This window comes from Apis florea, unplaced genomic scaffold, assembly GCF_048593485.1.
Source record: "Apis florea isolate Af1SG1 unplaced genomic scaffold, ASM4859348v1 contig_2272_pilon, whole genome shotgun sequence".
Classification (NCBI taxonomy): domain Eukaryota; kingdom Metazoa; phylum Arthropoda; class Insecta; order Hymenoptera; family Apidae; genus Apis; species Apis florea.
In genome coordinates, this window is record NW_028256549.1 from 7986193 (window position 1) to 8006703 (window position 20511).

The following is a 20511-nucleotide window of genomic DNA, read 5'->3' on the forward strand; positions in this document are numbered from 1 at the left end:
ATTATCTTATTTTTTTCTATATAACCAATGTTTCTTCAGAAGAGTTTATTACAGAATAATATTGATCAAATTCAAACACTTTCGAAACAAATAATTTCGAGTTAAATGAAATTTTCATCTCAACAATCGAAGAAACTAACAATTTTCCACTTCTTACTTACTCACGTATAAAGATCATTCCACCCTGTCTTCGTAAAAATCTCCCCCAACAATTCCTCGAAAAAAGCAAAAGAAACAAAAGAAACCAAAATCTGGATAATATATGCGAACAATCGAGAGAGAAGAGTAAAATAACAGCAGCTCTCTTCTCTTCGAGAACAAGAGAGAATCCGTCAGCGATTTATGACACCCTTCCAGAACACTATACGCAGCATCCCCTCCAGTAATCACCTCCTCTCCTGCTCCTCAAGAGAGGAGCACGCCTCGCAAGAGGGGCACGTGGGGGAAAAGGCAAGACGTAAAGGGGGTACAAAGATAAGCAATTGGCGGGGGATGGCAGGGAATAATGGCGGCCGCGGGGGTGGCGATTAGAAAGCGGGACAAAATTGTCTCCGACTTGTCGGAGCAGGGGACAAAGGAAACTGTCCGGCTGGTCGCGTTGCTGATGAGAAAAAAAGGTGGGGGGTGGAACAAAAGGTGGATACTGTGTCGCGACGCTGAAATTGTGGAGTTAATGCGTAAGGTAGTCCGGGGGTAGTTTTGGAAATTAGTGAGCGTCGGTTGCTCGGCTTTTTTGGTGGATCCGAGTCTGGATCCGAGTAATTGGGAATGTTTCTTACTTGCTGGAAGAAAAATATGAGAATTCTCTTTGGTGTGTGTGTGTGTTCGGGATTAGTGGCTATACTTGTGTCTCGTTCAAATCTTATGATCTGTACGCACAACAACTATTTCAATAGGCCATGTAAATGTGTAATTATATTTTAAAATACGAATGAATTGTCATATCAATATATTTATGACATAATGAAGAGCTTCTTTCGAGCTTCTTTCGTTATTTGAAGGATCAAGTGAAGAATTTTCAATTAGGAAATTTAATATTAATAAGTAAATAATATAGAAATGATGTTTTATATATATATATATAATAATAATAATAATGGATAATATATGTTGTTAAAAGCATGTGATAAATTAAACAGATTGATTTAATATAAATATTTATTATTAAATCTCTTAATGACTGTAAAATATAAAAATTGTATTATAAATTATTTATTTATCATTCACATTAACACTATAAGTCTTATATACCTTTATGCGTTTTTTGTTTATTAGTCAGGATACCATCTGATTGCAGATGTAATAAATAAATAGATTTTCTAAATGAAGAATTTCAATTAGGCAATTTAATATTAAATAATATAGAAATTGGATACCATCTGATGCAATAAATAAATAGATTTTCTAAATGGATACATGAAAGTTTAAATTTTAAAAATTTTCAGACCACCAATATATACAATTATAGGAGAATATTATTTATAGAATCAGGCAGAAATTTGATTTAGTATCATAAAATATTGATCATGCAAAAATCTTCAATCTAAAAAATAAATTTCTAGTAATTTGTTAATTTATTGTCACGAACTTTTAAAATAATTTATAATTCTTCATAATCAATTTGATAATATTTTTGAAATAATAAATATTAAATTCCAATTGACTAGTAAGAAAGTTTTGATAACCAAATAAATATTATTCTAAATTTCTTCCAAATAAAAAATTCTATTTATACTTTTCATTTTCTATAAATGATATAATATTTCAAGTTATTTCAAGCTATTAACTATCTTCTAACTGGTTACTAGCCCTGTACCGCGACCAGTCTGTGGTTATTCGATGGTCACTAGAGATCATTTCTCCCAAAATTGTTCGACTACTCGGCTTCGTGGACATTTCTGGTGATTCCAACTACTTTCGTGAATAGTATCCATTCCGAATCAGTAGTTGAAGATCTATCACTTTACAGACTTCCTTTCGGCTATATTTCTCCCGGAATACACTCTACTATGATTAAATTGAAGCTTGGAAGAATTTCGACATGTCGATAATTTTATCAAGATGATTGTATTCCAGATTCAATTTTGGGCTTTTAAAGGAGAAGGAACAGAATGAGGATTATTAAGAAGATAGTGAAGATTGAAAAAAATAGGATAAGAACAGGAAAAGAAAATAGTATGAAATAAAAAATAGATAATATAATAAAATATAAATAAAAAGATGTATAAAATAATATTGCAACATTATTGTAGAATTGTATTGAATATTGAAATATTAGAGGAAGAATTAAAGAAATGATGCAATAAGTAGATAGATAATAAGTAAATTTTAAATATAGGAAAATTAGCAAAGAAATTAGAAAGTCAACAATCAATAATAAATTATTATTGTGGAAATATAATAATAAAATAATGCAATTAAATATATTCCAAGGATTACAAATCTCGTGTATTTATGCCTAAAATAAATTAAACTTTAAAATATGATATTGTTTTTATTTCTGATTGACTTAATTCTGCATATAGATTTTATATATTACAGTAATATATCTTTTAAAAGAATTCTTTCGAAAGAAACTTCACAAATATCAAAATTAATATATTTCTACAAGTTTATTATATTTGAAAACATGGTACGATCTTTGATATTTCCTCCAAGCAATTTAAATTATCTCTGTCAATCATTAGATCTAATTGTAATTTCCAATCAATTGCATTATCGTTTTTCAGCAAAATAAAACTCGTGTATTATAATTTTGTATTATATTTCTGTGATACATTCCTCAATATTTTTCACAATGTATTAAAATTTATCTAAAAATTTCCCAATATCAGTTGATGCTTATTTTAAATAATAAAATTAATTAAATAATAACGTATTATATTATAAACAATACCAAAAAAAATCTGTTCCTTTTTCTATTTCTTTCGAATATCAAATCAAATTATAAATTCTCGGAATATTACATTAATTATATTATTACAATTCTCAATCCCTCCACGTGTCAATAAACTCGTAGACTGAACGTGTTAACTACTGTACCGATCGAGCATAAAAACGGCGGAATAAAACTTGTATGCATAAAACGGGAGAAATTCCCCCGAGTCCTCTCTCGAATCGATTTAAGCCCCAGTAAAAGGTTCCACCTTGAAACGTTTAATCGGATTTCTGGCGCAAATATACGTATTTCACACATCGTCGTCGTTATCGTCATCCACGTTAATTGTGTTTCGAGCGTGAATTGAACGCGCACGCCTCGATTACGCGAAAGAAAATGGGGAGAGGGAGGGAAGAGGAAGAAAAATACAAAAATATTAGACGCTTCTTAGGACGCTTCTGATGCAACGGGAAGCCGTCCAATCGCGTTTGACCTTTTGATACTGGAAGTGGATGGCCTCTTACTCTCGGGTGACCACAATTTTCGAACCAGATTGCATAAACACCTCGATGGATGAGTGAAAACATTGGATTTGGTAATTTTGAAATAGTTGTAATACATTTTGTTACGAGGATCGTTAGGATTTATATATTTTATTTTACGTTGAAATATCATGTTAAATTAACATGTGGCCTCAAATTATATCGTGCATAACTATACTTGATGACTCGTATGGATAAAATTATGAAAATTGTGCGTATAAATATACAATGATTTGAGAAATATCTCTTTATTAATCTATAATATATGCATATATTATAAACATGTAAAATATTTGACTCTCCTAAATTAATAAAATTAAATCTAATATTAAATTTATCAGTGTTACGTATATATTCACAAAATATATATTTAATATAAAAATATAATAATTACAAATGTAGATATAGTTTTTCACACAACACCTAATTATAATTTATTATCTATCTATCGCGTAGATTTTTATTTAATTGTTAATTTTTATCTTAAAATTTATAAAGAATAATTTAAACATTAGATTAGAAATTATATTTTTTAAAGATCTGTTTTTAATATATTTTCTTTATTGAGTTGAATTTTTAATCTGGTTAATCAATAGAAATGTAAATAGGAAAAAAATTTAGATCAAGTGTTTTTAATTATTTGATTATCAATATTCCAAATTTTTGGTAAAACTGTATATTTATTTATTTTTCTATTTTTTAGAAATATGAATTAATTAGTAAAAATTAAGCATTAATCTAGAGTTAATCGTAATAGTAATAATGATAATAATAAATATAAAGAAAAAGAGCGAAAGGAAGGAAATATAAACGTTTCTTATTATTTTGTTAAAATATACACGTAGAAGAAATCTGTAATTCAAAATTTTCGGAAGTAAAAGTAGCTTTCATTAACTAATGATCAATCTTACGGAAGATCGAAGATGCAACTTTCACATAATTCATTTAACTTTCACGAAGATGATTGAATTATATTTCGTAGGTGGAATATAAATTATTTTTAATGTAATTACATGTACAACAATTCAGCTTCATACATGTATAATTTACAATGATTCTGTCTATATTCACACAATTATAAGTATATTCATACCCATGTTTACACAATTCACTATCGTATTCAGATTCATTTCCATATTCGTGTAGTTTATAGTTATCTTCACGTCTGCGTGTTAATATATAATTATTCTTTATATTCACATTCACAATTACACAATTTGCTATATATTCAAATTCATATCCAGGTTTATGAAATTTTCACTCGTACATTCATTTTCACATCCTCCTCACTTACAATCGCGCACACGTTTATATTCGTGCTATTCCCAATTATTTTCACGTTTACATTCGCACAATTTGCGGCCATTTTCCATTTACAACGATTGCGATCATTTTCACAATAATATTCATGCAATTAGCCATTGTCCATATTTGCATAATTTAACATTTATTTCGACGTCTACGTTACATCTTTCGCTCATTTTGAAATTTACAATCGTTATCCAATTTGAAAGGAGCTTAATTTTAACTAATAAAAATAAAAATAAATTTATTATTGTTATTAAATTTTCTCCATCCTTTCAAAAAATCATTGTTTATTCCGAGAAGAGTTTAACAAGTGAAACAAATTTGTATTTTAGTGTATTATCTTATTTCATTAAAGATAAGGATTAAAGATTTTTTTCACCTTTTTTTCAAAAAATCAAGCTTTTGAGAGAAATTTAATTCTAAATATATATGTTAGTTATTCAAAATTGATTCTGCAAACAAATCTTTTGCCAACAAATATTAATAATAAATTTTAAAAAATTTTCTTTCGTTATTTTATTAAATCACTTCTTTGCAAGTTTATTCTTTTGTCAATAATTATTAAAATTTAATAATCTTCCCAAAAGTTCTTTGAAAAATTATAAAATACACTAATATTCCGATATATGAATTTGTTTAACGAACCTATTCCCGTCAATTTTTCGAAATTCTTAGAATTCAGTCTTAAATATGTCGAATGATAAATTGCTGGACGAAATATGAGATCTTATTTTCTCTCTTTCGTTCCACCTCGACTTGCAGAAGTCACGTGTCCAGATAAATACCCAAATTCAATTAAAGAGGGCGTTGGTATACATCTACACTTCGAACAGATAACATTCTCGATTCGATCGAGTGCATGAAAACGAAGAAAGATGAGCACGAATCAATATTCGCTCGTTAATTCCCGATCGCGTGATCCATCATCTTAATTATCAAACACAGACTCTCCTCGATCCTCCGTATTCAATGATATATACATCGTGTCTTCTATAATTGAACCTAGTCGAACTAGTAATCTTCTTTAACGACAGAGACCACATTTCTACATTGGATATTATTGTTGTTCTCTTCGATCTTGCGTAATTATTCGTGTCAATAGCGAATCTATTGATAATAGGCAGCTGTCTAGTTTTAATTCTGGATAATAGTTTTATTTTTGAAAATTATTATTAAAAATATATAACAATATTTTTAAGTAAATATTAATATTGTTTCAATGCATCAGAATTCTAATTGGGAATAGTGATAGCGATAGTTTTATTCTTGATTAATTAATATTAATATTAAACTGAAATTATTATTCACTGCATATTGAATTAAAATTTCTTCTTTCATTTTAACGAAGAGATATGACAAGTCGAAATAAGAGAAAAATGTTATAAGTTTTTCCTTATAATATATAAATTTAATATATTTGCGAAATAATTGAGAAATCGACTCTAGACGTCAAAATAAATATGAAGTCAATATACAAAGATGTCAGTTCAAAGTTATTTATTAAGTTACAAATAATTGAAATATAGTTATGATTTATAACTTCACATCATTTTTTCCTTATTTTTACTTTTAAGAAAAACTTCTGCAATTTAACCGAAAAAATCCAAAGCATCTTGTATATAAAAAATTTTTTTGTTATTCTAATCTTAATCAAATTAAAATGATTTTAAATTCAGATATTCTTTCTTTAGATTTAGCATGTTTACATCATAGTTGTAAAAAAATTTATCAAATTTATTATTTAATTACAAATATTATATAATAATATATTCAAAATATTTCAAAAAAAAATTATTCAAATTTTATATTTGCGATATATTAAGAAAATATTAAGTATTTCTACTAAAAAAGATCTCGATGTGCAGGAACATGATATATTGATTCTATTTATATAATTTCCACGATTAAATTATGATGGAATATAAACCCCTCGATTATTAAAAATTAAAAATTGATAAATGCAATAAACTTGAGCTTGCATTACATACAAATATGAATATCTTATAAAGTAACTTGCTTCGAATGGAGGAATTCTTTCCAGTTGACAAATTAACGATGCCACAGTACCATTATATTGCCCTAAAGATAAGAACATTCAAATTTCCCATGTTTAATCAAACAGGATTATAAGAGGAACTCTGGGAATAATTCGCTTTATTCATTCGGTTCGCCATCAGCGATAGAGGGTAGCGATACCATCAAAGTCGTTTAAAAGGAGCATCGGTCGGGGCAGGAAACATTTTTCATTTAAGTCAAAGAGAATCGGGTTGGGTCAGCCGAGAGAAGTTGCCTCTTTTCCTCGACAATAGTGACGTGCACCATCGCGACGGGAATCAAACGATTCGTTCGAAAGCGATTGCTCCGAATCTTCTTGAACGAAACGACAGTCTACCTAATTATAAAGTTAAATTAAATATTGATACACTACACTGCTGTTCTTAGCTAGAGCTTTGTCTCAGGTTTGTCTAACCCACTCGTAATTTTATTGTAGCGATTGGATCAATCTTTTCGCTTAATGACACCCGTTGTTAAATTTTTATTGTATAATATGGTCGAATGTGATCATTTTGAAAAATTTATTACATCGATTAATTTAATTTTTGACACTCGAATTTGTAATATCGTTTCTATTGTGAATGACTCTTTATCAATTTTTAAGTATTTAGTTAATATATAGTTGTTATATTCATTGTATGGTAATTATAAACACTTGATAATATTTGTAATTGTTTGTAATTTTATTGTTAGTTTGATCAAATTGATAAAATTCACAGTATCATATTTATAATAGTTCAATTCAATCTTTTCTCTATATAAGTCATCCATTGCTTGCATTAAAAGTTTCATGATTATATGAAAAATTATGTTGACATATGATTGATTATAGATATTTAATAAAATTTGATGATTATTTATAAAATTTATTTTTCAATATTTTTGAAATATATTTTTCTCGATTATAAACTATAAATAATTATACATTAAACATACGTATATTTATTGTGTATTTCTTACATATGACTGACTATAAATATTTAAAATAATTCATAATTTTTTTATCTGTTCTATATCGTTCCTTTAAAAATAATTCATTGTTGACTTTTCTATATGCTGTACGACTATAATTACGAATTATTATCTAAAAAATACAAAAATACAAATATTAAATTACAGTAAAATATCAAATCGATTTCGATTTTTAGATATAATCTCAATAATTTCAATGCATTAAAACAAGCAAGAAGAAAAGTCATAGTATTATTTTAAATTGTCTATTAAAATGATTGAAACGTGACTATAAAATGATCGACTATGTGTTTCTGCTTGTCTGAAGAGTTTTGAATAGTGGTTGACCGGATTTTGTAATTGAACCGCAAATGTAAATCGAATTTTAATATAGCTTTGAACTTGTTGCTGAGGATTGGGATTATTCCCTCTTTGTTTTTGCTTAATGTGTTTTTAAACTTTTAATAAATAATGTTTTTTTTACAAAAAATATTCCAAATAAAAATTAGTTAAATTAATTTCAATTCTAATGAAGATTATTATTTCTTCATAAGTAGTATAATTTGTTACGATATGAATCTCCAATCTATGAATTGCAAGCCTTAACAAAAAATAGTGTTCAATATCATAAAAATATAAAGATAAAATCATTTGTACGTCAATAACTTTTGAATGGCGAATATCAGATTTTTTTTTAAAAATATCGAAATAAAAAGAAAGTGATGAATATTGAATTTGATAAATGCAGAAGTTTAATTGTATATAATAAACAATAAATAAATAGAAGTGATTTGTAATCTATCAAATGCTGAAAAAAAATATTAACGATTCGCGATTATAAACAATAAATATTTTACATTTGCTAAATCAGATTTTTAATGCTTCTTTTCAATAATCAAAATTTTAATTCATTTTTAAAAATAAAATATTATTATTATTTAGACTACTTAAGACTAGATAAACTACTTAATTAACTCGCCAATTGAAAGTTTGAAAAAAAAGAAATTCTTAAAAAAATATGTTACTTATTTATAATTTATTCCGCCAAACATTTTTTCGTATTATAATTATAAAAAAAGGATAGATTTCAAATTATTGCAAACAAGGATCGTCTTTTAAAAAAAGATTGGAATTATTACTATATAAGTAATATTACAAAATTTTTTACGCAAGTTTAACAAAAAGATTTCTTTAAAAATTCAAACATCAAATACAATCGCTACAGAGATATTTATCCATTCTTCACACTCGCATTATTCAATAAATCTTCAACAATCAATTAAATGATTCAATATATAATCCCACATCTTCGTCCACATTTTCTCCAACTCTCGATACTTCTTCCACTAAAAAAAAAAAATTACGTTCCTAACAATCCTATTTACTCGCCCAATTTATCTTTTATCGGATCGAAATCGAAAAGCTCCCCATTTTCGCTCGCATCCGAATTCAATAATCAAAATTTTCACTCGTTCAATTTAACGCCCCCTCCTCGTTTATTAATAAAACACGAAACCCTTTGAACCAGATCCCCCAACCCAGGGCGCGGAAAATAATATATCCGAGCCGGTTCGTTAACGCGAAACGAACATTCCCAACGAGAAGTTTAAATTATCTAAATCTCATGTCGGTGGCCGCGAATTAGCCGCGGCTTTATTGTAATCCCCCTCGAAACTTGGCGAGCCGTGTTTCCATCCCATACCCCGTCATTAATTCCTCGATTTTTCACCAGTTTCGTATCCACTCGCCGGAATTAATCTTCGAAATGAAGATGGAACAAAAGCGGAAGCCAATTGCCGTGGGCTCCGCGAACGGAAACGCGGTTCGTCGAAATCCTTTCGCGACCAGTTTCACCAAACTAAACGCATTAAAAAAATACCCGAGATATAACGTGATTATCCGTTGTGGCGAAATTTTTAAACGCTGAGAACGATGATATCGTGAATGTATCTTTTTCTTTTGTATGTTGTTTTTCACAGATTGATTTCATCTTGTAATTTGATTATATTCGATGATATATCATCTGGAAAATTGGTAAAAGGAGATTTTTGGTAAGTTGGTAGTTTAGAAAGATGAGGAAAAATTAACGAGTTAAAATGTGAATAATAATGATGAATATCTAATATTGGATATTAGATTGTTATTAATATCGAACGGTCTGAATATTAATTACATGAATACATGAATATGGTAATATTAATATATAATGAGGAATATATGTATATATATATATATATATATATGATAAATATATAATAATGAAATAAAATTATTATTAATTTTCATAGGAAACATAAATTATAATTTTTCCTAATATTAATTAATTTGATCGATCGAGACGTGATACTTAAAAATTTGACAGATAAATTGATTGGATAATTTATCGTGAAAGATTATTTTTTTATTTTATATATTCTTATTTTTAGATAAATTTATTTGCTATTTTTATTTCAACTAAAACGTATATATGAAATATTAGAATTAGTAAAAGTACCAATATTTAGAAAAAGTTTCAAGAGAATATAAAAGAATATTTATCATTGCATGTGATATTTCAGACAGAACATATAGGACACACAGATATCCCAGCTACTTAACAACCGTGAACATATAAGGTTTACCTTCAATTATCAATATAAGTCCTCTACAGCAAAAGTTAATAGTGCTTGATACTAAAAAGGAAATTTTTCCATATTGTATTATGAATATTTTGCAAATTTTTTGAATTTTCTATAAATATTCAAAATATTTCAAATATGAAAATTATTATGTCCATATGTATGTTATAAAGGAATATACTTAGAATAATTTGCATATTATGTATATTTTCAATATCTATATATATTCACAAATTTTTTAATAAACTTTTTTCATAAAATAGAATTAATTTTTTTCTCTATGTATAAATATTTATAATTATAAAGACAATACAAGAAAATCAAAAGAATTTCTAAAAAGTTAGAACTTTATCTTTCTAGTTTAGAAGTAGAATTACAAGAACAATGAAAAACTTAAAACACAGAATGATAGGTTTAAAAATCCATCTAAATTATTTCACTTAATCATCATTTTTATACTATAATTTGCATTTAATTATTATAATAAAATCATCTATTCTGCTTACAAAATACAGATTGGAATACAGAAATTAATATACAAAAATGTTGAGATTTGTAAAACTTCAAGAGTTGATGCAAAAATAAACAAAGATTTATTTTACATTAATATCAGGATATTTATTTAATTTTCTACTAGTTTAATTACAAGAGCTTATACATTTGTCCATTTTGAATAATCAAATAAAAAAAAAAAATTGAAAAATCTAATAGAACATACATATATGCGTAAAATTTAAAATTATCCTGAAAAAAAAGAAATAATAAATAATTTATAGATACATACATTTTTGCCTAGCATAATAATCACTGCTCCTTACTTACGCTTAAACATCTTCAATCGAGATCCACGAATACGGGCATTTAACTGAAGAGTTCTCTCTCTCTCTCTCTCTCTCTCTCTCTCTCTCTCTCTCGATTCAATCGAAACAAGGACAGGAGATAAGCGAGAGAAAGATATTCAGGCATTGATACGTCGATCGAAATTGCTTGACAATTGCATATCGAGTTTCGTTCCTCCATTTCGAAGAATTGATAACGAATTGAGCGAGGCTGAATACCGCATGTGCAATAATTGTGGTTGCAGAGCCTGGAGGAGCGCGAGCGCAAGCACGCCGTGCACAAGGAACAGCTGTCCCGCGAGCAGAGGTTCCTGAGACGACGGCTGGAGCAGCTGACGAACCAGACGGGCCTGCACGGCCTCCACGGCCTCCACGGCCTCCACGGGCTGAGCTCGAGCGCCCCGACCGGTTCCTCTTGCGGCCCTGGAGCCGCGGCCGCTGCGGCTCTCCTCTCGAAACGGCGCAGCGTTTCCGAGTGCTCGCTCGGCACGGCCTCGTCAACCAGCTCCACGGCCAGCTCCAGGAACTCCGACAGGTCTGCGGGCAGTCCCTCCGTCTCGGAGTCCGGTAAGTATTCCGCTATGTTTCGTATGCTTGCTCTTGTTTCGTGCGTTTTTAACACGAATTTTCCCGCCAATTTCGTTCGTTTATTGGCGCGAGTAGGGACGATTGATGGGCCAATTTTTGATTGGCGGTAATAAAATGTTTCAAAAAACTTGTTGTACGAGATATTAATTTTCCTTCTTCTGATAAAATTTATAAGTTTAAAGGGAAAAATTTAGAACCGAGTAATAAAATTTAAACTATACAGAAGTAATAATAAGTAATTTAATAAAGTTTAAAATAGAATAAAATCTTCAAGAAGAATTATCTACTTATTCTAATAATTTATGAAAAGTATTATATTAACGAGCAGTAAATTGTATCTCTAAGAGAATAGAATTAATTGGAATTAATATAGGATAATAGATTAATTATCGTGACCTCGATTCAACTATAATCATTGATATATTCATAAATTTGAATATTATCGAGAATAATCGATTTTATTTCTTAATTTTCTTCTTATTAGTTGGAAGCTTAGAATTAGTTTATATTGGTCTGCCCTGTAGATGGCTCAATGTTAACAACGTGTCATAAATCTGGAGTTCAGTAGTGGACATAAAATTTCCCCTTTGAGTCTAGCTTGCATGTTCATCTTGTTCACTTTAAATCATTTTGGTAAACGGGTGCTTAGGGTTTTATGGATTATTCAGAAGGGGATTATAAGATTCTATGGATATGAGGTTGAAGCTGATTCGTTGCTTAGGTTAATGTTCAAATATTTTCACAAGTTACCATATCACTTTTGACAGAGTTTTTTTCATAATAAAATTCACATTTTTTTATTTCTTCTTATAGTACGTATCACTAACAGTCTAAAATAAACGAATATTATTCGACAAATTGTATACAATAGCGAGATTGAATCGATACTCTGTTTTGTTTTCATTGTTTTATTTATAAAAATTTACAAAAATAATTTTTATAGATTTCTTAAAAAGTACTCGTTATATATAAATATAATAAAATATGAATCGAATGATTCATATTCATATCAAAAGTATCTATAAATGCTTTAAGATTCTATTTTTTTAATTGCCAAGATAGATGGATATTATTAGAAATATTCATGTAAAGAAAGTGAATGAAATCACTTTAATTTTAATGCATCGAAAATTTTTTATATTTTTTTTATATATATTTTATATTTTTGTATCAATTACAATTGAGTTTTAATTAAATTTTTTGAACTTACTATTTATTATATGTACTTTTTACTTTTTGAAGTTAATTTTAATTAGTTAATCACAGAAAAAAAGAATTGAACAAAGATTTAATGTATTAAAGAAAGTTAAGATTAAATCTTAATTTTCATTTATCCTTATTTTTATTATTTGTTCTTTAATCCAATTATACACCTCATTTTTAACTTCATTATTTAATTATTATAAAGAAAATATAAAAGAATCATTGCCAATATATTTGGTTTTTCGTTTTGATTTTAAAGTTTTTCTAAAGGCATTAGAAATGTCTTTTCGTCAAATTTTATTTTTTATCTAGTGAAAATCCGAGTGAACTTAATTTTGTTATTTAAAACGGCATTTCCATAACATCATGAATTTCCAAAATTGCAAAATTTTATTAAAATAATTGATAATTCTGAATATTTCTTTTTATTATTCTTTTTCTATCTTTTTATTTTTAACTAATTAATAAATATCTATCTATAAAAATATGCAAATGTATTTTTTTATAAATTATGAATAAAATAAAATTTGAACAAAAATATTTAACGATTGAAGAATTTTAAATATATATATATATATACTATATATATTTATATATACTTAAAAAGATATCTAAGAATGTATTATTATGTAAATGCTTATGTAAAATATCTTTTTCATCAAATTGATTTCATCTGTCAATAAACTTTCATATTGTAATTATGTAATATCGATAATAATAATATGCAGTCAATGCTGATTATTAATTGTGCTTTTGTATTCTTGTTAATTGAGTTATTAATTGAACGTTAAACGTAATAGTTTGTATTTTGAATTTCAATGTAATTTTCACAATGATGAATTAAATTTCGTGAAAATATCTTTCGATATTTAAAGCTGCTGAAAGATCGAAAAAATAAAATATTATTAGGACAGAGCTGAGTCAAAGATGATTCCATTTTCATTATTTAGAGAATTTAGAGGAAATACTTGTAATTTGTAATTAAAAATTTAAATTGTACACCATAATATAATATAAATCATATTGTAATGATTGTTTATATTTAATATTATCTACATTTAAAATTTAATATCATATTTAATTAAATATTAATTATGAAGTATTAAATTATATTAATATCTATTGCCCTATTAACAATATCTAATATTAATATTCTGATAAAATATCAGATCTTATATTATTGCATAATAGAAAAGTTTTCCAAATTTTTCCATATTTATATATTTTTCTTGTATAAATCATATTTTTTGCATATTTATCATATATATATATATATGTAAACATTCGCAATCTATTAACTGTCAAATCAAAAAATTTTGAATGAAATTCATGATCAATGATCAATGTCTTTTGGTCATTGCACCGGAGGAACGATTTTAGGCCGCAGATTTCTAATTTCGTGATTTTGCAGGCGATGAAGCAGCAAGGTTGGCTGAGTCAGCTCGTTAGGAGAACTCAGGCAAAAGCTTCCCTATATAAATATCGTTCTTGGTCGAGAGTAAAATTGGAACAATCCGCGAATTATGAGTCAACTGCGTACAATGCCTCGTTTCAATGTCACGGTTTCGAGCGAGATATCGGGGGATGAGTGAGGGTGGTTTTTGAGGATAATTGGAATTTCTTGAGAAATTGAACAACACGAGTTTCTCGGTGTTTTTAATTGCAATTATTTATTTATTATTTATTACAATTTTATATATAAAAATTTCCCGCACATGTTTATTTTAATATTCGTTTGGCATTCTTATTTGTTGGCGAATGTTTTCTAAATCTAGAAATATCTCGAAATTTTGTTAGCTAGATTTCTTTGAAAAACGCTAATTTTATTATAATTTTATTAAATATTCTTTGATAAATATATTCTCTTTGAAACCAATATAATATCTTGTGTCTAAAGTTTTAGACAAGTTCAGATTTTCAGTTGACATTTGAAAAAATAATGCATTTTAGCATATACATATATTTGTATTAAAAAGTATATTTCAATTAATTATCTAAATGTTCGAGAATAAATAAGCATTTTTATTTTACTATAGAAATATTAGATCCACTGATGGCTGTGTGAATAATACAATACATTTAAAAATAAATTATATTATTATTTATTATGGATACTAAAGAAAATATTAAAGATTCATATCGATTATATTAATATTAAATATTTTATATTTGTTAGCATATAGATTTTTAATATTTCATTAATGTCTTTATCGAGTTGTGTGCGATTCATTGTTGAAAATATTGAGAGATATTGTTGCAAAATTTAAAAGAATATTGAGAATATTGACTTTTTCAATATGTTTTGAAATTTTTGAATTGTTCTTATAAAAAATAGATTTAGTCGAAAGTATTTCTTTTAGTAAAAATGGAAAAATTATTGAATTTTACAGTTGGAAAAAAAAAATTGAAATTTTAAACTTTTATAACTTTGTAAGAAAATCATACAATCAATCAATCTGAATTTTAAAATATTAAATCTTTATTTTCACAATTTTGAGTTTGTTCTTTTCAAAAATGTTTTTATATCATGTAGTAAATAGAAAAATGAAGATATTTCCTCAAAAAAAATTTGAAGAATCGATTATAAAGATATTGAAAAATTTTTTCCATTAGACTGAATCCACAATAGATTTGAAGATTGAAACCTACTCTTTACAATAATCTTCCAAACTTATACAATTTCTTTATTTAAATATTTAAAATTTTTGTTAAATTGATGTTCCTTTTGAAATTTTTAAAAAAATGCATTATTTTAATATGCAACATGCTGTTTTGAAACACATAAAGGTATAACTTAAAAAATAATCTTCTAAACTTATACGATTTTTTTTTTAAATATTTAAAATTTTTGTTAAATTGATTCACTTATATTCCTTTTGAAATTTAAAAAAAAATGCATTATTTTAATATGCAACATGCTGTTTTGAAACACATAAAAGTATAATTTAAAAAATAATCTTCTAAACTTATACAATTTCTTTATTTAAATATTTAAAATTTTTGTTAAATTGATGTTCCTTTTGAAATTTTTAAAAAAATGCATTATTTTAATATGCAACATGCTGTTTTGAAACACATAAAAGTATAATTTAAAAAATAATCTTCTAAACTTATACAATTTCTTTATTTAAATATTTAAAATTTTTGTTAAATTGATGTTCCTTTTGAAATTTTTAAAAAAATGCATTATTTTAATATGCAACATGCTGTTTTGAAACACATAAAAGTATAACTTAAAATCGCATAGAAAAATATATGGGAAAAATGATCGATATTCACTTTCGATAGAGATTGAAATATAATAAAAATATAAATTACAATTCTAAAAATTTAGAAATCAAATGTATAAAAATAAGTAGTTCTTCTTTCAAAATTAATGCAACTTACTTTACATAATATATTAGAATCTATTCGAAATAATTGTTTCGTCTCGATATTTAAATTTGAATGTTTCAGAAGATATCGAGTTAACTCCATCCTGCATATCGGATTCTATTCCATAAAGTTAGGAATAGATCGGTTAGTTAGCAGTTTACTCGTTAATTAGCGGTTACCATGCTTCCATCCTAACTTTCATCGAACCATTAGAATCGAGAAACGATTAATATTACACGTTCTTCTAGCAATCATCCCATAGAAAATATCATCTCGCTTCAATCCGGCAACGTTTTTCCCCTCGAAAGTTTTCCCTCATTTAAATATCGCCTGTTTAGAACCTGTGCTGACGATCAGAGCGATCGCGTAAAATTCTATAAGCTATTTCGCTTGGAGGAAGTTGGATTCTTGCATATCAATGTTTAATTTAACTTTGTAATTAACCAAACTCCTCTCTCCGCGTTCGTTTAAGAATAAATCGATGATTTCTCTCTCTTTTCATGCTGGAGGATAAGGCGATGCAATTTTCTGAAAGATAATCTTTATCATCTACATTTTTAGTAAAAGGATGAAAATACAGAATTTATTTATTTATATGCACGTTTGAAAAATAATCTTACAGATTTTGCAAGATATAATGGAATGATACAAGTGAAAATGTAAATTTTACAATGATCGACAGGTTGTTATGTATATTTTTTGTCACATATTCAATTTTTGTAAAATTAAATTTATATTTTTTTTCTTTTATTCAATATCGTTCGAAAAAATAACAATTATAATAATATACGATGGACGCTCTTTTAAAAGAAATTTATATTTATAGAATTATAAAATATTTATAAAATTCTAAGTCTGTTCTTTTGAAAAAAAAATATTGATAAAAGTCATTATTTTCACTAGTTCTTCTTAATAATTTTATAATTCGAATTATATTTAGAGATATATCTAGTAAAGAAAATTATCATTTTACAAGTATTCTTAACACCATTTTATATTCATTTTGAGATATTAATAAATTTACAACGCACAGAAAAGACTATTGTAAAAAAAGAAAAATAAAAATTTCAACGTAAAGAATAATTTTACACACAAAATACGCATTAAAATCGATATAAGCCTCTGCCATTGTAAGATGGCATCGTACAATTTTTAATTTTTTTATCTTCCATTCCGCAACCTGTAACAGATACTCGCAAAATTAACTTTTTTCCTTTCCCGAAATTATACGAATCGTCGTAACTCACTTTCGTAAGAACGTTTGGTGGCCGCCGTTTTGACGAAATCTCGTGGAGGTCGGGCATTTTTACGAGCCCTCAGCAGAATCGTTGCGTATTACCGCGAATTCGCGTCGAGAGGAACCGGCTGAGTCAGCGCGTTAGCAAACTTCCGGTTCGTTCGACGCCGCTTATGAAGTTCTGCTACGTAAGACTACGGGCAACTAAGTTGGAGGCCGATAAAAACTTGCGCGGGACATGTTCCTTCGGCCAATTTCTGTTCTCCTCTCCTCTCCTCACTCGCGGATTTGCGATCAAATTTTGAAGATTTCATCGAATCTGTCAATTAACTCTCTCTCTCTCTTTCTCTCTCTCTTTGTGTTGCTCTCTTTTATTTTTTTTTTTTTTTTTAATTCGAATACAATGGGACGCAGAGTAAAATTAGAAAGATAGATCTAGATCTGCGTTAGATCTAAATTTATCCAATTTTATTCGAGGCTGTTCATGAAGTTGTGCTATGCAATGAAGTTGGAGGTCGGTCGATAAATGCTTGTGACGACAATATCTTTTTCTGACTTTCTATTTAGCTCAATTTCCTCGATTTGAGATGAAATTTTTTAAAGATTTTATTCGGGAAATTGTATCTTTCGATTAATATCGATGATATTTTTTTTTTCTTTTTTTTTTTTAATTTGAGTAAGATTAAATCTAAATTTATCTAATTTTTCGTCGCTTGATTAGAGTTATTTTTGGCAATTGATAAGTCGAGTTATCGAGTTAAAAATGTTACTGTCGTTGCATATGTGCTGGCAAGATGCTATAAGATGCAATAAGAAAATAAATTATTGTACGAAATCTGTTTGATAAAAAAAATTATAGTAGAGTTTTTTTCAATGTAATAAAATTCAATATTATATATAATATATGTAAAAATTAAGAAACATATTAATCATTTCTGCAAATTTCTTTATATTTTTTCCAAAATCAAAATACGTAAGATATCATAGATTTTATGTTCTTTATAATCAGAAATTAGAACGCAAAACAAAATACAAATTTATTCGATTCTTAATTTTTATCAGATTATCCAAAATTTACATATAAAGCATTCTGTAAAACTTTCTTCTGATAAATAATTACGTCAGAACACAAAACAAAATATACATTCTTCTTTCTTGCATTTATTAAAAGTTTATAATTCAGCATCTTAATAACAAGGCTTTCACTTTTGCGATAAATATAATTATTTCAACAAGAAACAAAATATAAATTTCTTCGATTTCTAATTCTTAATTTTTGATTAATTATAAAGTGTCAAAAAATTAAAGATCAATACAGCTTTGATGCGTCTCCAAGGTTGGAATAACGATTATCCATTCTCTATCACGGAGTTTATGATCCCTCAACGAAAGATAGGGATCGCTCTTCCATCAAATTCCGCCCGAATTTTCAATCTGCGAACCGTCGTGAGATCGAATCGAGAACAATAAACCAAACTTCACGAGGATGGACGTTTTAAATTTCCCGCCATTCCATTTTTCCCTATTTTCGTTCCTTTTATTTTTGTTCATCTCGCTAGCTCTTTTCGAATCTCCCAAAGGATCCTGTAGGCATGGAATCGACGGTTGAAATATGCTGTCGTAAATTAGAGGCGACCTTTCCAGTCGATTCCTATGGAGCTATCTCGTTTGTAGGAAGTGCCAGATGATGTAATGTGGGGAGGCTAATCGAAATGTGATATATACGAATATATATATACATTTATTATATTCAGAATTTTATTACGCGAAATTAATGTAATTTAAGAAACGTTTATCATTTAATCAACAATCGTTAAGAAATTGAATTAAATTACCATTTGATCACATTCGGGATTACATTTTGTGCAAATATCAGATTTTACATTCAATGGACAAATTTGAACTTTGTCCCATGTTCGATTTCACAACAGTTGAGAAGGTTGAATCGTGTCTTCTGTCGACACGTTTCCGCGAGAAGATCTTCCATTATTCTCAAATGATAATTTACCTGTCGTTATTCCGCGTCTTATTAGCGTTATCTTCTCGGTTCACGCAACACGATCGCAGTTCATTGACCCTTCGACCGTGCAATTGTTTTCTGCGCGAATGTTCGAAATGATGAATTTGAATCTCGAAATATCTCTTTCCCTGAACATTTTCAAACTCTGTCCTTCCCAATTATAATTTCTAAAAAGAAATTTCTCAAATTTATATATATTTTCAAGTCAAATTTAAAAATTTTTCCATTTTTTTCAAAAAATTCAAAATTGTCCAAATTTTGTAATATTTCTTTGAGAAAAAGATGTTTCAACTTTTCAAATCTTTTATTAACCCCATCCCAAAATCGCATAAAAAATTCTATCCTCTTATCGCACACCTACTTTCGAAGAATCTCTCCATCTCGTGTTTCATTTTCCAAGTTGGGGTTGTTGACGACGGAGGATAGACACCACGAGTGGCAAAGTTGCTCGTAAACGGCCGTTTAATGGCCGAGTCGTCGCTCCGTTTTGGCAATATGCAAAAGTTACTCGCTCAAAGAGGATATAGTATCGTTATCCTCCCGAAAACGCGGGGGACACGTGGAGCGGAAGCCAGCCCGTGGTGGTGGTGGTGGTGGCTGCTCTAATCCCTTTAAGGGGCAAAATTTGAGGGTTAATCGCGTTACGGTGATATATCGCTGCTTGTTTTCGGCGACGAAGCCTCTGAAAGGATTGAAGCCCGGCAAAAATGAACCATCATTCCACCCCTCCGCCGACACCGCGACGCCTTTTTCCTTGAGTGCCGTTTCTCTCGCGTCGATTTACGCAATTAGGGGCTGAATTGTTTTCTTCTCTCTATCTCGAACGTTGGCTTTCCTCGCCATCTTATGGAGGAAAAGTTGATAAGATCAAAAGTGTCGCGACGATCGGATTTTATT

At 28.0% G+C, this 20511-nt stretch overlaps 1 protein-coding gene and 1 long non-coding RNA gene across 6 annotated transcripts in view; one reads left to right on the plus strand and one right to left on the minus strand.

Moving 5' to 3' along the window:
• The window catches only part of Mxd (MAX dimerization protein), a 329867-nt gene that overhangs the window by 195608 nt on the left and 113748 nt on the right, over nucleotides 1-20511 (plus strand). For all 5 annotated transcript variants that reach the window (XM_086902833.1, XM_086902832.1, XM_086902836.1 and 2 more), the window contains exon 6: nucleotides 11437-11758. In XM_086902833.1, coding sequence (XP_086758959.1) covers nucleotides 11437-11758 — 322 coding nt within the window. The remainder of the gene's footprint in view (nucleotides 1-11436; nucleotides 11759-20511) is intronic.
• Nucleotides 16927-17800, minus strand: LOC147658473 (uncharacterized). The gene is made up of 2 exons (XR_015295246.1): nucleotides 17605-17800; nucleotides 16927-17537 (listed from the first exon to the last, which is right to left on the minus strand). It is a non-coding gene; the product is annotated as an uncharacterized LOC147658473 (long non-coding RNA).